The sequence below is a fragment of the Pantherophis guttatus genome, chromosome 1 (genome assembly GCF_059756535.1).
Source record: "Pantherophis guttatus breed Tessera chromosome 1, ASM5975653v1, whole genome shotgun sequence".
Classification (NCBI taxonomy): domain Eukaryota; kingdom Metazoa; phylum Chordata; class Lepidosauria; order Squamata; family Colubridae; genus Pantherophis; species Pantherophis guttatus.
The window spans coordinates 154,701,217-154,723,413 of NC_142063.1; the positions used below are offsets into that span (position 1 = coordinate 154,701,217).

The following is a 22,197-nucleotide window of genomic DNA, read 5'->3' on the forward strand; positions in this document are numbered from 1 at the left end:
GTGTTTATCCAAAGAACTTCAGATCGTCTATGTAAAGCAGGTGCTACAGTCTGGAAGATGTTTTTGATGTTTGATAGCCATGGCCTGACTTCTTCAGTATTGCTGACAAAGGAGTCAATGCAATAACAAACAGTAGTGATGACAGTGTTTCACTGAAAGATCCTCTCTTGATATTAACTTCTACTATTATTATTTTAAACTAAAATCAGAGATCCTTACTGGGATAGACTAGATATGTATTTTATCATTCAGAAACATTATGTACAAGGAATAAGAACTGTCCAATTTTACCAATAGCCCCAGTGTTTACAGAGAAGTCAAGGATTTTAATTTTCAAGTAAGAGGGGAAAACAACACTATCTACTTTATATATTATTTTTATTGATAATAAGGCCATAGAATGTATTTTCATTCTGTGAAAATACCACCACTTTATTACTTTGCATTCAAAGGCCACAGAGTTTAATTGTATAAGTTTTATTATAAAACTTATGATAAAAGGCAAAGATGTAACATACATCAAAGCTCAGCTTTGCAAAGTGAGTCACATTTCATTTTTATGCAAAAATCTCAGCATGGTGATGCAAAACAGTACAGAAAAACAAGCATTAATGAAGATGATTTAAACTATAGCAAGACTGCAAAATTGCTCGGTGTCCCACTAATGAGGTCTACCACATCCTTCAAGTCTTAACAATAACGATCTGCAGTTTAATAAGATAGGGCTGGAATGGACATTATATTTCTGTAGCACACAACACTTAGAAATTCTTAACACAAAAAATATTTTTCTCAAGTGCTGCAAAATAACTGACACTGTGATACCAATGGGAGTTCACACATTTAGATAGTTGTGATGAAGATATACGTTCACAAGGACAAAACACATTGGCCTATGTTGAACAATGCTGCTCTGTTGCTTTAACTTAGGAAACCATCCTCAAAAATGAAACTAAAAGTTCAGATCAAAATAATCCAATTTTTATGCCTCTTAACAGGAATTTTATTCCAAGCCACATTAAATGCCAACAAAATAATTCCATGTCTCTGGAACAGCTTCTTTTGTTTCTTGAAAGGCTTGTCTAGATATATTATCTAAAGAAAGAATCACGCTATTGTTGAAACTCCAGTACTGCACACCAATGGCAAAAGAAAACTAGATGTACCAAATAACTTTTCTTCCCACTCCCCTCCACCTCCGAATTAAATAACTCCAATGGAAAAACCTGGTTTGTGTTTATTTACTTCTTATATGATAGATACAACGTAAGTATACAAGAATGTTTGAAGTGTGAGGCTGAGATTTTCTGAGACGTAGGAGCCCTTCCCAAGAGGTGTTGGGGGAAAAAAAGAAAGGGGAAAAAAATGCACGCACCACCCACTTTCTCTATTTTCTCCTCTCTCTGCTTCTTTCTCGGTGTTCCCTCTTGCTGTATTCATCAGGGTGGCTCTCTTTACGCTTCCTTTGCTCTCTGCTTACCTCTGAACTGTGGCTTTTTACTTCCTTACTTTTGTCTCGTTCCTCACTTTGACTGTAGTAAACCCGCTGCCTTGAATCAGAGCTCTGCCTGCTGCTCCTCTCCCCTTTGCTGTGGCTCCTGCTTACATGTCCGGGTTGTTCCGATTCTTTTCTCCCCTCTGAGTTTTCCTTTCTGCCTGCGGGATTTCTTTTGCTCTCACCGGAGCCCCATTTGTTGTTCTTCTCTCTATCTTTGTCCTTGTTACCATATCTGCCGGAGGGATCTCTGTAAAGTTTTTCCTTCCCCTTCTCATCATCAGAATCACTGCTGTCGGACTCGGAAAACCGGGTTCTCCTTTTTTTCTGAGAATCTAATTTTCTGCAGGGGGCTTTGTCTTTGCTGCTGGTCTCAGTGTCGCTGCTGCTTGCTGAAGACTCGCTGGAGGATGCGGAAGAGGGTCTGCTGCTCTTATGTTTTCTGTGTTTACTTTTACTTTTTCGCTTCTGCTGCTTTTTCTTCTTTTTGTCTTTCTTCTTCTTCTTCGTCTTCTTCTTCTCTAGGCGATCTAGTTTTCTTTGATTTTGAACAGAGAAAAATTGACCAATGAAACAAAGTGGTATAACAGGGCAATCCTTTTTTTTTAAAAAAAAGGTCAGCAAGTAGAGACTCTACACTGAAATTTTAGATAATAAGCTTATTATTTTATTTTATTTTTTAAAAAAAGAATCAATCCCCAAACTTGCCTCTCGACTCTTTTAAAGCCATCCTTGATATAGTATATCCTGATCTAATAAATGTGTTCATCATCTTTTTTTTTTCTTAAAAGGTTTAGAGCAAACTTGACACTAAAGCGTCCAGATACCAACAAGTATGGCTCCACTGCTGTCATAGAATTTTTAAAACGAATGATTTCATAGCATGGTTGCTATAAAAGCAGAGCATTACAGGTAGTCCTGAACTTACAACAGTTCGTCTAGTGACCGTTTAAAGTTACAACGGCAATGAAAAATGTGAACTAGGACTGTTTTTCATAGTAACCTTTGCAGCATCCCCATGATCAAATGATCAAAATTCAGATGCTTGGCAACCGGTTCATATTTATAACGGTTGCGATGTCCCAGGGTCATGTGGTCACTGTTTGTGACCTTCTGACAAGCAAAGTCAACGGGGAAGCCACATTCACTTAACAACCCTGTGAGTAACTTATCAACCGCAATGCTTCACTTAACAACTGTGGCAAGAAAAGTCGTAAAATGGGGGAAAACTCACTTAACAAATGTCTCACTTAACAACAGGGCAATGGGTGAACTGGAACATGTTCCTCAACATGAGACACTCTACCTGCAAAGTTCCCAATCAGATCCAGCAGTTACTGCTGTACGTGTAGGAAGCTACTGAGATAAACAACCATTAAATGAGCCACAGTGGCACAGTGGTTAGAGTGCAGTAATGCAGGCTACTTCTGCTGCCTGCCGGCTGCCTGTAATTTGGCAGTTGGAATCTCATCCGGCTCAAGGTTGACTCAGCTTTCCACCCTTCCCGGGGGGGTAAAATGAGAACCCAGATTGTTGGGGCCAATAGACTGACTCTGTAAACTGCTTAGAGAGGGCCGTAAAGCACTGGGAAGCGGTATATAAGTCTAAGTGCTATTGCTAATACATTGGTGGAGGAAGCACTGCTTAGCACTTCCCTCTCCCTGCAAAGGAGATGGAGATAATCCAAGGGATACATGCATTCTGTCCTAGATATCACACTTACATTGGAGTGAATATATTCATTTATCATTTAAATCCTTAATTTATCTGTCCCTATTCACTAGGTACCTAGGTATTTAGTACAAACAAAATATAAAACAAATGGATCAATTATGTACAAGCTCTACTTTCCTAAAAGCCAATTTTATCAACTATAGTAGAATAAGAGTGGGTTAATGTTGGATCCAGTTAAGAGCAAATGAGATATTTCCAAATGTAATTTTTTTGTTAAAAAATAATCCATTATCTTTCAGTTGTAGTATAGAATTACTCAATGTAATTTATGTTTTCTCCTCATAACAAATTAGCATATAAAATAGTATTATAATGGGAACAGTTTAAGGATCACGCAATCACATTCTGCAAATGCCAAGTATATAAAGATTCAAGGATGTGCTGCTCACACAGCAAAGCAAGAGGAAGGGATTTCAGAACCCCAATAACCCCCAGCTCTCAGCAAATCCCACTCAAATAAGCAATGAATGATAATGGACTTAAAATCATGGGAAAAGATAAGCCGCGATTAAGTATTCTGCACAATTATTCTACAATAGAATAATAGAATAAAAGTAGAGCTTTTAACTTCAAAATAACTCTTGTTAGTAGCCTCTACATCCTCACGATAGGATTACCTCAAAAGTTTTTGTTTTTGCTTCGTTGTCAAGGATTTCAGAAATTCTACTTCTGGGTCATCTTCTGCCTCGCTTGCAACGTATTCCTAAAAAATAGAGAGAGATTGAGAGATAGCAATAGCAATAGCATTTAGACTTATATACATCTTCACAGTGTTTTACAGCCCTCTCTAAGCAGTTTACAGAGTCAGCATGTTGCCTCCAACAATCTGGATCCTCATTTTACCGACCTTGGAAGGATGGAAGGCTGAGTCAACCTTGAGCCTGGTGAGATTTGAACTGCCAAATTGCAGGCAGCTGGCAGTCAGAAGTAGCCTGCAGTACTGCACTCTAACCACTGCGCCACTGTGGCTCAGATTTAGCTACAGAACATGGACGGAAGGGACAGTATGGAGATTACAGAATATAAATAATATATTTTTAAAAATAGTTGAATAAATATTGTTTTGAGAGGCAGAACATATAATGCTGCCACAAAGAAAAGAGCACCAAGGTAATGCACAGGAATAGGGTAACTGGCTGGCTTAGTTGGGTTAGTTCCTTTCAGCCACATCTCCCCCCCTCCCCATCTCCTTTTAAACCCCCTTTTACCCAACTGGAGCAGTTCAAGGCTTAAGTGCGTTAATCTGCAACCATCCTAACATTACATTACAGGTAGTCCTCAATTTACAACCACAATTGAGCCCAAATTGCTGTTACTAAGCAAGACAGTTGCTAAGTGAGTTTTGCCTCATTTTATGACTTCTCTGGCCACAGTTGTTAAGCAAATCACTATAGTTGTTAAGTTAGTAACACGATGGTTCAGTGAATCTGGCCTCCCCGTTGACTTTGCTTGTTAGAAGGTTGCAAAAGGTGAACACGTGATTCTGGGACACGGCAACCGTCATAAATATGAGTCAGTTGCCAAGAATCTGAATTTTGATCACATGACCATGGGGATGCTGCAACCGTCCTAAGTGTGAAAAATGTTTACAAATCACTTCTTTCAGTGCCATTATAACTTTGAACAGTCACTTTACAAACTGTTGTAAGTCTAGGGCTACCTATATTTTGTCCCCATATGAAGTGTAGTTTAAAGGGAGCCTAGGACCAATCAGATGCTTCCCCCCCCCCGAATTTCCAGCCTGAATAGCCAATTTGGAGGACATTAGAAAAACCATGTTCAAATAGTATCGCCTGACGGTCCCATTTACAAAGATCTTGTGCTATGGAGCTCGTATGAGACACAACAAGAAGAAGAAGCTGAACCTTAAGGACACAAAGCATCTAGAAACTTGTATGACAGGTCCCTCATACACTTTGAGCTTGTTTTCTTGCAGACGTTTCATTACCCAACCTAGGTAACATCATCAATGCTAGTAAGGAGCGCTGTTTGCTGTCAGTTCTAGTTGCTTGCCCTGGCAGTGTTGGTAGGGGTGGTCTTAGAGATTCTTTGGTGGGCTGTTTACTGTTGGCTTCTTTGGCAGTTTCTGTACTGCTTACTTGACGTTGGTCTGATATTAACCTTGGAGTTAATCGATGCTGATCTGGGTGCTGATTGTTGGGTGGAGAGGTGCTTGGATTATTTTGGTACTCTTTTCGGCTGGTTGATTGCCTCTTTTGGATAGTCTATAGATACTGTTAATGTCTATGTGTCTACTGATTGGTAATTTGCCAGCGTGCCAGGCTTCTAGAAATTCCCTGGCTAGTTTTTTGGACTTGACTGCACTCCTTACTAGCACTGATGATGTTACCTAGTTTGGGTAATAAAACATCTGCAAGAAAACAACCAAGCTCAGAGAGTACCAGGGACCCCTCATTCCAACCCTGAGCTACAAATATTCTCAATTAGAAACTTGTATCTTGCTTGCTATTAAGATGCTCCTTTTGAGGAGAAAGATCGCTGATCAGTAAGCGCGGCTTCATGTACTTCTGTCTGAAAGTGATTTAACTATGCTGTAAGTGAGGTAAAATCCACGAAACAGGACAGCAACAAAAGAAATAGCACCACGGCTCTGGCAGCACAACTCCCCATCTCTGATAAGCAAGGGTTTACCCTACATTTGTCAAGCTTCCCTTCTGGTAGCCACGCAGAGAGAAATGATACAATCTCCAGCAACACACAGGGCAGTATTCAGAATTGCACCTCCAAAGTATGGCATCCCCTGGTCGGCACTGTCATTATTTTTCACCAAGGGATAGAGTTAGATAAAGCAGCCGCCATCATAAGCAAGTAAAGAAAAGTCAAAGCCATTTCCTCTGGTAGATAATAAATCTCTACTAACCTGCAGGAGGCTTTTCATTTATTAAACTATGGATTGGACAAATTCTAGACTATCATTCCAGCTAACAAAAAAAAGTGGGAAAACAGACGGTATTTTAAGAGACACCGAGCTTTCTCTACCTATCTGGCGTTCCTATGGTTATGCATATTACAAAAACATTAAGCAACAATTCACAACCAATCACATTTAGATTTACACACATTTTCAGCTTACTGATAAAAAGATCATTACCTGGGATGGATCATTTGCGGTCAAGTTTCTCCCCAGTACATTTTGTTTCAGCGCAAACCCACTGTTTCTCATCTCCGCTATTAGCTCTGAGGGGTGCATCGATGGCCCTGTTCACCAAAATCACAGTTTGAATGTATCATTTATATCTCTCTACCTTTTTTGGACTACACAGTGGGAAATTCAGTGGAAGCTTTGTTAAGTAAAATCATAGCTAAATCAACGCAATAATCTTCTGCTGAGCAAATAATCAGATACGATTTTCTAAAACAGCAGTCTGGAGATTCAGAATAGAAAATAATTGCATTTTTCTTTAAGTGCAAGGGGTTTCTCTTCTTATGTAACTTTGTCACATTGAAAGCAATATATTTTAGGTGAGGTCTGTCTATAAGCATTTGATACAAGCACATAAATTGAAGTACAGCAAGCCAGTTTCCAAACTAAAACATTTTCTGACATCAAGAGTATGCATTAGAGCAGGTATTCCACAAGCTGCATGTGTGTGTGTCTATAGTCCTGAGTAACCCAAAAGAGATTCACATTAAAAAAAAAAAAACACTCCCCTATTACAATTCTCTCTGGGGCTCTGCTGTTCCTTTTCCAGTTCAAGCAGGAACCCAAGCAGACAGTGTTTCTATAGTACAGCAGGCAGCTATAGGACTGTAAAGTCAAAGAACCCTTGGCAATATATAGATTCATTATTAGAAGTATGCAGCATGTTTAATGTCTGCCCTAACCTTAACCCAATGAAATAGTTTTATTTATGGCGTCAGACAAATTCATTTATCCTGTTAGGGGATCAATATACTCCCAAAGAACACTGCTTTAAAGGGATTGCTTCTAATGTCTATGTAGCAAATGTTAAATAGATCAAGGCTGGGAGATAACATGGGGAGGTCTCCATCCTTGCACTCTCATATAATTTTAACTAGCATAGGATAAACTCAGGCCAGCTTTTTGAGATTTCGTGGACATCACCATGTTGAGTAGTTTTTGGCATGTTTTCTCAAGTTTCCATTCTAATTCACACTGTGTTAATGTAGTTCAGTCTTGCTTAGTTTTTTCCAAAATGATTCAAGGTCAGTCAGGGGTTGTTTATAACATGATGCCTGAAAACCCAAATGGTTTTAGAGCACTTTTTAAAACATAAATACTAGATGTGTTGCTTAAATGTTAAAAATTTTAAAAAGCCTTAGTTTAGCATAAATGCTTGTGAAAACAATTAAAAAAATTAAAATACATTTTATATATGTAGATAGTAGGCATTTTAAGATTGAATTCTTTTGCTTTTAAAGTTTAGCTAGTGCTTCTAAGTTTATTTAAGGTGTACTCTGCATTTAAGTTTATTTAAGGATTTAAGGTCTACGTATTTATGAAAGTGTTCAGAATTCATGTTGTTTGCTCTTATTACTGCCTCTGCTCCAAAGCAATATACATTTTTTCTTTCCTTTAACTAAATATATTTCCATACACTGGCTTTATTTTCCTACATACTGTGCAGAGAAATTTTACTTTAATGAGATTGTTTTCTTAACCAACTTGCCTTATTTATCCTATGATTAGCACCCCAGACTCGATCTAAAGTGGTACCAAGTCTACCATTGCAAGTAGAAAGAGCAATTCCTACATAAGAAATTCTGAATTTGTTTGTTTTAAGATATATTAAATGTGTTTCATTAATATTATAGCATGAATGTTTGCTGAGAGTTAAGCATCTTCTTATGGCTTGGTTATTTCACAGCAAGAATCGGGCTGATCCCATTTTCTGGCTGTGAGGTTCTTAATTCACTGCACTGTTACTGTACACAACTATAAGCTATGTAAAAGCTGACTGGGTTACAGTTAATCACCAGCTGAATCAACAGTGTAATGGCATTAAAAAACAAGATTAATAAAATGTTCATCTGTATTAACAAAATCATATTTTTCAAACGATAAGAAGCAATTTCAGTTTATTATTCCTTCATTATTTGTTACGTTTATAATATACCTCTTCACCAGAGGATCAAGATGACAAGCAAACTAATTTCCTGGTTAATTTAACCCTCAAATAAAGAACATTCCAAGAAGAATATGGCTAGTCCAAGTTTTGATGGGTGGTTAACTTGAATCAGGCTCTTTCCATCCCAGCCCTACAGTATCTTCTGACTCCACATTGGTTCTTATCTGGATTTCTATCTGGAGTCTTGAGTGCCCCCTCAAGAAAATGCTAGACAAACTGAAGCAGGCTTAGAAGACAGCAATGTTGGATGAATAAAAATACAGAAGAACCTCTGGTCACGAACGTTTCTGACCTAGACCAAATCAGGTTCTGACCAAAAAATTCACACACACCCCCGCAGCCGATTTCCCCTTCCGCGCCATTTTTTTTTGTAAGCGCCAAATTTCCAAATTTAGGTTCGGGTCACGACCAAATTGGTTTGCAACCAAAGTTATGGAACAAATTATGGTCGTGACCAGAGGTTCTACTGTATGAAAAACTATTTCTTGGGGATAAAAGGAAAAATGGAGGATGTATGTTTGTGTGGAGGAAAACACAGACAAACATTGGCAAAAGTATTCAAGGATTATCAGCAGATTGTAAAGTAGGTTTCAGGTCTGAGAAAGGAGAGAACATGAGAAAGAGACTGAAAATAAATCTGCCTTGAGGGCATAAAAGGAGTCAGAGGAAAGTCTGACAGGTTTTCAAGTTTCTGCTATTATCTCACACAGCAAGAAACCAGGGTTTCACTAGTCCTTGTGGTGACCTCCTCTCAGGGCTGACCTCAATTTTGAGAGCCTCATTACTTTCTATTCCGAAAGGCACTGAACTTTACTTTTGGTTGTAGAGATGGCATCAGATCCTCAGGACATTCCACTGTCTACAGCACAACTTCGCTGATGTACTGTTACAATAAACTGCGTGGCTATAAAATTAACAATCCTGCACAATGTCATGATGTGACTAACAGAGCAATTGAGACAAGGTTCGATAATCAACAGCCCAACCAGAACTTCTTCACTCCCATGGACCTTTGAAAGAAAAATTTGGAAGCCCGGGATCAATTTCTGATTTTTTTACAACTCGGTGTGAATTGTTTAGGTCAGCCAGTAGAATTTCCTACAGATCACTCCAGGTTGGGGCTCTTTTGTTCCGGGCTTGCCAAAGGAAGGGACAGCCTAAGGTTCTGTGCTTCTCAATGAAAGCAATGATCCATGATGAATAATTAGCAGAACTTTATGCCAAGTTTTAGAGCTGTATGTATTTGATGATTCAGCTGGGAGACAAAGCCCAAGTGAGAGATCTACTGTATAAGCTGAACACAAGAGTTTGTGAGAACATATTGGATTTTCACTTATCTGCCAGAGAAGTGGTCTAGAATGATTGACCAGGTTTGAGAAGGACTTGATGAAATGAGAGATGAAGTTAGTAAGTGAAGTCACACCAGGGAATTGGGAAAACTGTTCCAACATTGCATGTTAATTGATGTGTGATTAGAAAACTGAGGCATGGAGGAAGGTTTTATAGTAAGGGGAGGTTTTACAGCCTTTCTTTACCCACTCTTTCTCTCTTATACCTTACTGTTGCCTCTTTGGATGTCAGCACTGCAAATAAAAATGTTCCTGTCATCAGCAGTGGAAAGGCTTTGATTCATATTTCTCCTCTACAGGTGCAGAACCAACAGCCAAGACTTACTATATCCAACATCTGAGTTAGCTGTGGAATTGAAGGTACATAGTAAGCAAGTGCCCAAATTGCTCCAAAACCTAGCATTTGGGAAACTCCATAGATTCCCCTCCCAAGAGCTGGGTGAACAAATAACCACATCTTTCACATCAGATCAGAGTATAGCAACAACAGGGCTTGGATGAATGACCTCCAGGGAGAGCCACAGAGTGAGGTTTCACCTCTTCTGTCAATGAAGAACAATGGCTTCAAAATAGCCATTTAAAATACTCCCCTTCTTTTACAGAATAAACACGACTGCCATAACAGCTGCAGGGCCAGAGGTAGTGTTCAAAACTTTGCATTGGGTGCTCAGAAAGTTCTGGTGGCCAAGGAGAGCAAATGTCAACAACTATTTCATCTTGTCATGTTTGTTGCTGGGCAAAGAGTGTCCCCGCCAAGCTGTCCTAGCCCTTCCTTTACAATGGGTAGCCCTTGCAGTATCTGTTCCCTGACTTGGTCTATCTTGGCGGGCTGATAATTTGTTTGGAGAAAACGTAGTTCAGGAAAGCATTATAAGATTTATCAAACAAAGGACAGTTGTTTGGCCAGGAGATTTATTGGTGTAGGGTTTCCTGCCTATGCAAGGGGTTGGACTAGAAGACCTCAAAGATTCCTTCCAACTCTGTTTTTCTATTTTATTGTACATAATGTATAAGAGGGGAAAATCCCAGTAGAAATTTAGGATAAAATTCTTAATGATATGAGCAGTTTGACAGGAGACTCAGGAGGCCTTCCTTTCTGGAGATCAGCAATGGTCAGTCATTTATTGTGGATGCTCTAATTCTGAGTATCTGCAGAAATTATGATTCAAAGGTTTCCTTAAAACCTGTATTTCGAAGATTAATTGTGAATATTGCATTTCATGCACTGGATTAGGATCTGGTTGGCTGGAGCCTTAAAGGAAAGAAGTGTTGTGGCCCCGCCCTCTGAGCCTATCCCTCGGAGGAAGAAAGCTCCGAGCATGAGGAAGAGGAGTCAGCCAGGCCTCCCTCTCCAGGCCCCTCCCCTCTGGCACTGTCTCAGGTGCCGGCCGAGGGAGAGGAGATTAGCAGGGACAGGTGTCTCGGATGAGAGTGAAGGAGAGACATCATTCCTGGACGCACGCCTCCGAAGGCGTGATAAACGATTGCAGCAGCTCAGGAGGCGTGCTAGGGATTAGAACTGAGTCACTGGACCACACCCCAGAGACTATATAATAGAGGGTGGTGGCCAGTGATCCCTGTGACGAACAAAAATAAACCTTGGATAGTCACTAAAGCCTCGTCCGAAACTGCTGAGAGGAATATTTATTTCTGTTGGACTCTTGTACGCTGAGTATATTATCTTTCTGTTTTCTGTGGCAATAAAAGCACTTGGCAGATGGTGTGTATATCGCTGCCAAGTTGGAGATAAAGACCTGGGTGTGTGCCAAGTGCTTCCTTAACCCTCGGCTGGCTGTGTTTGTGTGTGTGTGTGGACGGGGACAGATCAAGAAGCAGTCATCACCGTGGCCTTCTGAATGAAGACTATTCACTCTTTTTAAAAACCATGTTAAAATTTTTTAAAAAAATCTTCATCAGACAATTTAAATATATGTGCCAAAAGTAGAATGTTTTGACTTGCTGTAGAATAACTTTGACCAATTTCTCTCGTGTTGTTATTTATTCTGGTTTTGCTAGCAAAAAATCAGAACCCTACTTTGGCTCTACTTATTACTTTGCTAAATACTTGTATGTTTTTCAGCATTTTCGCATTATTTTAAATGCTGTAAAATAACTTTTCTACAATCATAGGTAACAGAGTGACTATGTAGCAGAGGGGAAAAATATGAAGAGTTTGCTATCATACAGGAAGGTAGAGAAAAGGTGTTCTAAAGATGCACAACATCTCAGTATCCTTTTGCACTGAGAAAGCATTGCACATCCCATTTAAAGGTGAGGTCCTTAAAATGATCGATACCACTACTTTGCATTCCAGTTCTCCAATAAGGGTGGTTGCTCCAGTACTTTTATAAATGTCAGTGTGAGCCTCCAACTGTTTCCGATCTCCAACTCCTATCAGCTCTACCCAGCAAAATGAAAAATATTATAATTCAATGCATTCTTATTTTAATTATTCCTGCTACTGAACGTATTATAGCAAGAAGAACTGGAGTAAAAGCTTCCCTGGGGATAGGTGTGTACATCTGGTTAAAAATGCTGCTAGAAATAGTAAATTCTACTTCATTGTGCCCATGTAATGTAAAACTAAGACTAAACTAAGTCTTATGGCAAATTTTAAGACAACTGCCACACTAATGCCCCCTCCCGCATGAGAAACGGCGTGGCAGTTCTACTATTTTCAGATATAGAGTTCTACTATTTTCAGATATAGAGGAAGAGATGACTGGCAGCTGCTTTGGATGATCAGCATCTGACCTGCAATGTCAGTTTGGCTTCTGAAAGTATCAGAACTGTGTTTTTCTGGCATTTCTGTCATGGTTTAATAACAGTAATAGCTGATAACAATAGTTTGTTAGAAAGCAAATGGTTGCTTTCAATGAGGAAGAATTAATCACACATCATGTCAATGCCGTCCAACTCACATAGAAAAGTAGAGCATGAAGTTTTGCCTTTTTTTTATTATGAATGGTAAAAGTTAGTATCAGTATATATTTTTTTAAAAAAAAACAGCTTAAGGTAAAACAGCATTTTGATTGCCTAATTTAACTTTATAAAGGATGTAGTCAATCCTATAGTGGGTCTCAGTAAACCGCACAGCTGGAACATTCTCTCACTGCTATGTGGTTTCCAATGATCAAAGTAAGTTACTTTATATGTCAGACTAAGATTTCATAATGGAAATAAATGCATCATCAGGGGGAGTACAGTTGTCATGAAATAATTACAGTCCTGGGAGATTACAGCCAAGGCTGTACCCCAGGGGTGTGATTATCCCATGATAACCACATCCAGTGAAATTGCCTTATTGCAAAAATAATCTCCATTCACCAGCAAGATATATTATTCAATAGGAGACTTTAGAAAGTGAAAAGATTATATTTTTAAAAGTCTGAATCGACAAATGGATTAGCATTACAGTCGAGGAATAAGGAAGAAAAAATCCTATCGCAAATAAGAGTATTATTTCTTTTGGTTACTTGGTATGGAGCGCTTTTGCTTTTAAAGTACTTTTAAGGGGTTCTCATTAATTCCTTACAGACATTTTTTCAATAGTTTGGGTGCAATCATCCTGAAATTACTCTATCCAAAATATTACCATGGGATCAGTTATCTGTAGGTGGGATACAAACATGAACCACAATTTGGTGGTTCTAATGTTCATACAGAACTCCATGCAAAGACTGAGCACTGGAATACTGACTGAATCACAGTGGCTGGAAAATTCATTAGCACACAAAAATATTTTCTCTTCACCTAAGATACCTGAAAGCATTTACAGAAGACCTTCGATCCGAATCCTGCAAAGTTAAGCACTCAATCATTGCTGAGCTCAATAAAATATAGATAAATAGAACTTGACATTAGTTGACAAACTGATTGAAATACCTTTTAGACACCTACCTGAGCCATCACTGGAAACGGAGCTTGCATTAATTCCAGAAAGGCCAAATAAAGGACATTCCCGGTCTGTGTTTACGTGGCCCCACTTGTGACATTTAATGCATCTCACGTTCCTCACCTGAAAATGATTCATATTGACTTAATTTCACATTTCAGTTCAGCATATTTTATCGCATTATATCCAAAGTAAAGTTTTCGTAATGCAAGCCTAATGTCATTTATTGTACACTACTAAATACATGAAATCCATCTAAAATAGAAGGAAGGCAATGCACAAAACTTGCCTGGATGCCAAATGGCTGGTCTCTAATGTTCATGTCATCTTTAGCATATCTGTTAAATACAAAATAGAAGCATACATATATTATTTATGCATTACAAAGAATTATAATTACTAGTTACTGGGGATTCAAACAAGATAAAAACATGGCTGCAATTGTTGAAAGTGCAAAAATCACAGCATCAAAATGTTTCTGAATTCTAATTCATTCACATTTATCCAAAAAGCATACAGATATAGATTTGGTTCTTCCTGACATCAAGAAAGGCTGAATAAAAAGGGAAATCTCCACTTAAGGTTCATTTAACATGACTTCTAAATAAGATCCCAAGATCGCTGTTCCTTTGCGAAGCCTTAATTAGATGGCAAGAACAACCATTACCTAACCTTTGAAAGATCTGTTCTCACCCTTTTTATTCAAGCTACCACATTCACCATGTCAAGGCTATGATGCACGTGGATTTTTAGCCATCTAAAATCGTGCTTTCATTGTGTTTATTTGCTTTCCTGCTCTACTCATTATTCTTACTGTTTTAATAGAACACCATTGCTTCCTAGTTATTCTATTCTATTCTATTCTATTCTATTTTATACGTCTCTTGCCTTTGCTCTTTGTGGTTAAGCTGATTCAGGTTTAATGCAAATTTAAGTTGTTTGAGTACTCTTCGGTTTGGGATGCAGCAGTATTTATCTTTTAAACAGAAAAATAATAGGCTGACATTTTGAATAAATATATACACAAGAAAGATATTAGCAAGATGGTTTCCTTGAATTTCATTGTTCATCCCGGGCCATTTCAGAAGAGGGAAAGTTTTAAAAATATTGAACTTTGTTCATACTTTTTGAATGTGCTTATTATGTATCTGCTGATGGAGTGAACTACAGTAGAACCTCTGGTCACGAACGCTTCTGACCATTACCAAATCGGTTCCAACCAAAAAATTCACATTTTTTTTCCTGCGGCCGATTTCCCCTTCTGCGCCATTTTTTTGTAAGCATCAAATTTCCAAAATTAGGTTTAGATCACAACCAAATGGGTTTGTGACCAAAGTTATGGAACGAATTATGGTCATGATCAGAGGTTCTACTGTACTTGCAAATAGCTCTGGCTCTCTCGTTATAGACTTCATGTCCGCTGAATCTGCTTTAGAAGGTTGAGATGTGTTCGGAGACAGATTTGGGAACTCTAGACAGGCAGCGAAGAACAAGAGAAACTTTGTAACATGAAGTCCTTGAGAAAAATCCTAGATATTATATGAAAGCAGTATCTAAACACAGAATGTGTACTTTACAGTCTCAATAATATTCTTGGCTAATTTGTGCTTTCCTTCCATTTATATCCTTCCAACATTTTATTCTAAGATCTGATATGGTAACTCATGTATTCAGCTGATCTATTTCTGTGGGAAAAAAAAATACAAGAGGTATTGTCTATTGAAAAGGCAGTGCCTCTGTTCATTTTGTAAAATATAAAGCTTGAGACAACAAGCTTCTTGCTTAAAAAACACATCCATGAAAACAGCTCTCAGAATACATTAATCAAATTATAAAGCAATAAGTCTTACTTTTCACGTGGAGCTACCTTCTGCCATTCAAATTTGTAATCAGTTTCTCCCTCCTGCTAAACAACAATACATAAATACTCAAGCTGATATTTATATACACATTGAGATTTTGAAATATGAGAAAACATGACAAATTAAACATTGAAATTACCTCTTTGGTTTCTTGTTTGATGATCATGATGAAATGGCAGGGAATAGGATAAGGCAGACCATTAGATGAGACATATAGTAGGCAACCGGGATATCAAAAACATTCAGATCATGCAATTCACAGACCTCTGAAAAACACCTTAATTCATAAAGTTAATCTACTGAAATTTAGTTTTTGCTTTTTAATTATGCATAACCAAATGTGTGAGTTATAGATTTATAATAAAGCCTGCAGTTTTATGTAATCATACTCAAGAAATTCACTACATGTAGACTTACTCATCAGTGATGCTTATTTCAGGATTTTTTTTACAAAACCAAAAATATTATATAAAAACAAGAATATTTAATCCACTATTGTATGACCGATCTGCAAGGGTTCAAGTTTGAACCAGAAGAAGCATTTCAGCTCTTTGCCTAAAATGACTCAAAGACTAGAATCTTCTAGCATATTTGACAAGAATACAGGATCCTCTCCAACTCCCTATATCTATAGCAGGAGTGTCAAACACATGGTCCTGGGGCCAGATGTGTCACACACTGGCCACGCTCAGCCCCAGTTTAGCAAAGGTGGGGAAAGTTGCGATACATCATGTGACGATGTGTTGTCGCAAGTTTGACACCCTTGATCTATAGCTTTTTTTTTTTTTTTTGCCATATGGAAGATTAAAAATTTTCCATCTCAGTGTAAGGAGTCTTTCTTAGAGGCTCATACTCTGATTAGAGACTTTGACAACATCTGCATGAAATTTAACAATAAGATGGATAATTAGTCCTATTTGGGTCCCATGTATGCCCGCTACCACTTTTCCAGCAGTGTTTGTCAGTGTGCTGTTAACCATTCTTAGCAAATGAACACCTCATTTGAATACAAGATGTACACTACTTCCAACTATGGCAAATTGCAGAAGGTACTGTTACCGCATTTTGTGGCAGACTGTTCCTAATTTTAAATCACTTTACCGCAGCTTCTTGTGAGAGGACATAGTTACACATGGAGGATTAGCAGGGATATAAGAGTGAATATGAGCTGTGTTGTTGATTAGAGGAGCAATTGCCAGTTCATAAATTTGCTTTCAGTTCTACAAGTGATAAGATGCTCTGCACATCACAATATTTTGATTCAGTTTACAAGCAAGCAAGCAAAATAGGATATGAAATCATGTCCACTACAACACAGGATCCAACTTCTGAAATCAACAATTGTGGGCATCACTGCAAATTTTTCCTTTTGCTAATACTGTTGGCTGTAGTTTCTAATGGTCTTTCCTAAAGTCTGCAATATCATCTACTATAAAGAAACTGTTTTGTACCAAGTCAAACCATTGATCTGCTTAATTGAATGTTGCTATTCCACACTCTTCAAACTGACACCATCTGGATGTGTTAGATTTCAACTCCCAAAAGCTCTGGCCAGAATGGAAATTGAAGCTCAACGTAGCTGGATTATGTAAAATGGCGTCAAACCTTCACAGGTGAAAGACATTTGGTCTTACACAACTGCAACAGCTCTCTCCTGTGTTTGAGAGAGTGGTCTTTCTCACCCTTATCTGGGTACACCCAAAACTGAAATTGTTTGCTAGGAAAATATTTACTCCTCCAGGTGTTAACTGTAATTCTCTAGTACTTTTCAGTTATAATTAAAATGGGGTGGGGAAGATAATGATAAACACAGGTGTAAAAAAAATCTGCAGGAAAAATTTGTCACAATTAAAACAAGATGATCAAGAACACTTTTATGAGTGTTATAGTTACTATACAATTGTTGGTAAATATTGTGTTAGTTACTAAACAACTAAAATTACCTTTCTTTGCTCCAGGTGGCGCTTCATACATAAAATTTAGACCATTCTTGACACGTTCATCTCCCATAAGCAATCTTTATAAACATATAATAAAATTATGATATATCACAAGATATATATATTGATTCAAAATATATATTTAAAATAAAGGTAGCATGTTTCCACAATAAGACATAGCTAATAAAAATGTTAAATGTCTGCAGTACATAATAATAATTCTAGATTAAGCAATAATTACTTTTTAAACTGGAAGTTCAGCTCCAAAAGTATTCCTAGGCTTAACTTTTATTCCAAACATTTTAGATGGTCATGCACATTTTTAATGCACCATTAGAGAACTGAGAACATTAGAGACTGAGAACATTTTTCAAAAAAGAATCCACATGTTGAATTCAATTTTTAAAACACTGATATTCTCTGATCTTTCAATCTGAGCAGTGCATGTGATCTGAGACCTCTAGGAAGTGAGGGAAAGAAAGATTTGCAGATTGTATAAAGTAGAAATTGCTTCATAGCATAGCTTCAGTGACCTAGGAGAGACACCTATGGTACTCTGCTGTGGTACCTATTCTATGGAAAACCATATTCCATGGGATCTGGGTAGCCCTCACCTTACTGGCCTTCCATAAAGCTTTAAAGACCTGGCTTTTCCCTTCAGCTCTGGAGCTGGGATGTCATATGAACTGAGTTGGTTTTTCTGCTTGCTATTGATTGCATGATAAAATGGATTGTTTTGGCTCTTGAGTACATTATATCTTATTGTTGGTTATAGTTATTTTCAACCATATTAGTTGTTATTTTGGAGTTTTTGTTTCTTACCCAGAATGCCATTTTTAAGCTGAATGGGCCTACACATTGATTAAATAAATAACATCTTTCTCAGAGATGTTTACAGCAAATAAAATATTTCAATCATGTACCGAAACATTATAAAACAAACATGTATAATAAAGACAACAACCAGCAGAGTCACAAATTTAAAGGGTTATACTTTGTTTACAGATTTTTATCACCCAAGTGTAAAATAATGAGCCACATCTCACCTGTTATCATAAGATTCTTGCTCTTTAAGATATTGCTGCATTAATTCTTCTTGTTTCTTCCTGTCATAAGATATTTTCTGTTCTGCCATCCATACCTAGTTAGAACAGATTGATTTTGTAAAAAATTTTTTTTTGCATTCCTGCAAAAATTTCTCCTTTCTCTTTTTTGAATTTCATATTGCATCCACACTGCTCTAAAATTTTGTAATTTTAAATCATTACTAAAAAAATTATCCAGATGTTCTTTAAAGACTCCAGTAAGAAACGATGGGCCTTTTAACATAAATATTTAATATAGAAGTTAGCTTTCTTACTAGAAATTGAAGATGAACTCAACTCACTATGCTCCATGGGACTACTATCACTATGTTCCATGGAACATTTCATAATAGTTTGCCTCTTATGGATACTAACACCTCTGTAAAGGTCAAGAGAAAATTTGACAGAAGAAAAACATGTATTCAATGACAACCTATACAATTTAGTCTCTATGGCACTCCTTTGCTTGAGGGTTGGTAAGAAAACACCCCTAAAGGTAGCTGAACCAACAGATGTGTTCATTTTAGAAGAAAAAGACATTTGAAATGAACCAAACTAATAACTGATGAAATAGGCAATTAACAGCTTAAAAAACCAGGAAGATGGGATTTTACAGATTCTGATGACTAAATCAACGGAAACAGCCTTGATATTAACATTGTCTCTATAAAATGATATATTATTAGTAATTAATATTATTATTAGTAATCTACTTAAGTATGTAAATAATTGTGAACAATTTGATATTAAATGTGAAGTACTCTTTTTACAATGCAGGTAAATTACTTTCTGTGATCAGAAAGATCTCCAGGAATTGTCTAATACAGGCCGGATGGGTCACGCACAGGCCATGCCCACCCCAGCTCAACAAAGGGGAAAATGTCACAATACCTCACGTGATGGCAACGTGACGCCATGAGTTTGATACCCGTGGTCTAATACCTTTTGCTGTTTTGGTTGATGGACAAGATCCCTCTCCTTTTTTCACTGGAAATTTGAAGTTCCATGCTATATCAACATCTGTTGTGGCCCGTCAGCAGCCTGTGCAGCTAGTAGCTGATTCCAACAGTGAGGAGGCTGGTGTGGTGCTGCGCCAGCAACCTGTGCAGCTGGCACTCGAGTCAGACAATGAGGAGGCTGGAGAAGATGTGGTGCCAGAGGCGGGGATTCAGCCAGGGCCTTCAGAACCTCCAGAAGCTCCCATAAGTGAAGAGGAAGAAGAGGAGGAGCCTATTCTCAGTGCACAGGTGCACAGAGCTGCCAAAAGGAGGAGTGGCTCCTCAGGAGGAGGTCTCCTCGAGAGTAAGGCTTGGGGCTAATTGGCCACTCCCTTAGCCTATTTAAGGAAGGACGACGACTGAGGCAATTTGCAGGGAACAACTTCGTTCACTCTCCTTCACGTCTTGATCTTAGTTCTCTGCAAATTGCTTCTGGGCTTTCTACCAACGATAGTAAGATTACGATTATTTATTCTTTGGATTCTTGTAGGCTGTTAAGAAAGATAATTAACAGCCTTTGTTTGAAAAAGACTGATTTAATTTAGTAAACTAAGGTTTGTACAGACTTTGTGTGTGCTGCGTTCTTTGGGGTCCGTAGCTGGGGCAGAACATCTGCTGTTTGTTTATTTGAGAACAAAAAGCATATCTCTACTGAGTTCAGTGAGACTCATTTCTAGATAAGGACTGTAGTCTAAAAAGCTTCATTAATATAAACATTGAATGACAAACCTGGCAATTATACTTATTTTACGGTTTAGTATGTCATTTTTGTTGCTTTTGTTTTGTGCCTTTGGGTCAGTTTTTCACTCCTGGCAAGTGACTGGACTATAGATCCTATGGGTGTTTTCTGAAATGATTTGCAACTCCCTGCTTCTTAGGAATGAGAATGTGTGACTGGCCCAACGTCACCCAGTTGGCTTTGTCCCTCAGTCAGGACTAAAGCTTATGGTCCCCTAGTTTCTAGACTAATGCCTTAACTACTACACCAATCTGGCACTATACTACGTGCACAAAGTGTCATATACGTCCAGAAACATGGACTGATACATCATATATAGAGAGAATACAGCCTAAGCACCAATTCACATTATATTTTGTAGATATCTTTGTAGCTATCCATCTACATCTTCAAAGTCGACCTCAGGACAGTTATTCATAACCTTTGAGCATCGGTATAAATGTATATTTTGTACAATTTTTTATTTACTTTATTTTACTTTATTTATAAATAACGCAAAGCAACAAACGTATCTAACACTCCTTTATTCTCTTATTGTCCCCAAAACAGCAATACCGTGAAGTGGGCTGGGCTAAGAAAGAGTAACTGGCCACCCAACTGGCTTTTATGCCTCAGCGGTGAACCAGAACTCCCAGTCTCCCAGTTTCTATTTTGATGCCTTAACCACTAGACAAAACTGGCTCTATGCCAGGGATAGACAACCTGAAGTTATTTTTTTGACTTCAATTCTCCTCAGTTCATGCCAGCATGGCTGGCAAGGATCTGTAGGAGTGGTATTTCAAAATATCTGGAAGATTTCCTGTTCCTGCTTTAATGGATGATGTCTGGGGATCCATTTGATAGTTGCCCCTCCTAAACTCTTCCATTGCTAATTCCTCCATCCCATTTTATTTCTGCCCCATTTTTATTCTTAAGCATATAAAACAATACGAGTTATAGTTGCAAATCTAGAGTCTAGCAGCAGACACCTGCTTTAAATTCAACAGGATAGGCTGTAGAAAAGAAATGCCTAAAACCAGGAAACAAATCAAAGCATTATAGTATAAAAGAGGCACCCTGTCCCCCACTCTTTGGTGAGTAAAGAGGACTCATAATGGAAACAGTAATTTCTGGTCCCTACCAGGACAATTATCTCCAAGCAAAACAAAGCAGAGATAGGAGAAGGGGGTGGGGGGATAAATTGGCAATATGCTGGATTTATTTGTTTATTTTGGAGGACAGGAGGGGATTTTTTTTTTTTTTTTTTTTTGCACCCAGGATGCATATTCAGATTTTTTTTTTTCCAGGGAGGAAGGAAAACCCAACAGGGAGAATTTCCGAAAGCTCCTTCAAACTGACTAAATCAATACAGGCAGTCCTCGACTTACAACCCCAATTGAGCCCAAAAGTTCTGTCCTTAATAAGTGAGACCTCTTGTTAAGTGAGTTTTGCCCCCCTTATGTTGCCACAGCTGTTAAGCGAACCCCCTGCAGTGGTTAAGCCGACAACCCGGTTGTTAAGTGAATCTAGCTTCCCCATTGACTTTGCTCTCATCAGAAGGTGTTCACAGGATCCCGAGAGGGGGGCCGCACTACAACCTTCATAAATATGAACCAGTGGCCAAGCATCCACATTTTGGTTGCCTGAACACCGATCGTTAAGTGTGAAAAAAACAACAACTCTTTTTCCCAGGGACGTTGTAACTTCCAACGGCCACCAAACGAACTGCTGTAAGTCGAGGACTCCCTGTGTACATAAACATCTCCCATTCAGGGAGAGGCGCTTCTCTGCGGGAAATGGCCCCGAGACCGACGGGCCGCTCACCTTTTTAATATTGGACTTAGAGGCGGGATGAAAGTCCTTCTTGCACATGAAGTTAGCGAATGACTTCCCCATGGTGGCGAGGAGGCTGCGGCTGCGGCGGCTGCCGCGGGGTCGGAGAAAGAGAAAGCGGCGGCCCTTTTTACGTTGCGACGGTGCCTATTTCGGCTTCCTCCGCCCTCCGCTTCT

General features: G+C 38.4%; 1 protein-coding gene across 2 annotated transcripts; it reads right to left on the minus strand.

Annotated features, from left to right (window-relative positions):
• Positions 1 to 461: 461 nt before the first annotated feature.
• On the minus strand, positions 462 to 22,148 carry CIRSR (corepressor of RBPJ and splicing regulator). Of its 2 annotated transcripts, XM_087882029.1 has the most exons (10): positions 22,012 to 22,148; positions 18,433 to 18,527; positions 17,390 to 17,463; positions 15,586 to 15,596; positions 15,435 to 15,490; positions 13,874 to 13,922; positions 13,590 to 13,707; positions 6,342 to 6,448; positions 3,847 to 3,932; positions 462 to 2,033 (listed from the first exon to the last, which is right to left on the minus strand). In XM_087882029.1, the coding sequence occupies exons 1-10, from the start codon at positions 22,081 to 22,083 to the stop codon at positions 1,388 to 1,390; spliced, it is 1,314 nt and encodes a 437-aa protein (XP_087738155.1). In that variant the 5' UTR covers positions 22,084 to 22,148; the 3' UTR covers positions 462 to 1,387. The 2 variants fall into 2 exon arrangements, with proteins under 2 accessions (XP_087738155.1, XP_034283588.2); XM_034427697.3 differs by lacking the exons at positions 17,390 to 17,463; positions 18,433 to 18,527; positions 22,012 to 22,148 and having other exon boundaries at positions 15,435 to 15,487; positions 15,586 to 15,717.
• Between the last annotated feature and the right edge of the window lie 49 nt (positions 22,149 to 22,197).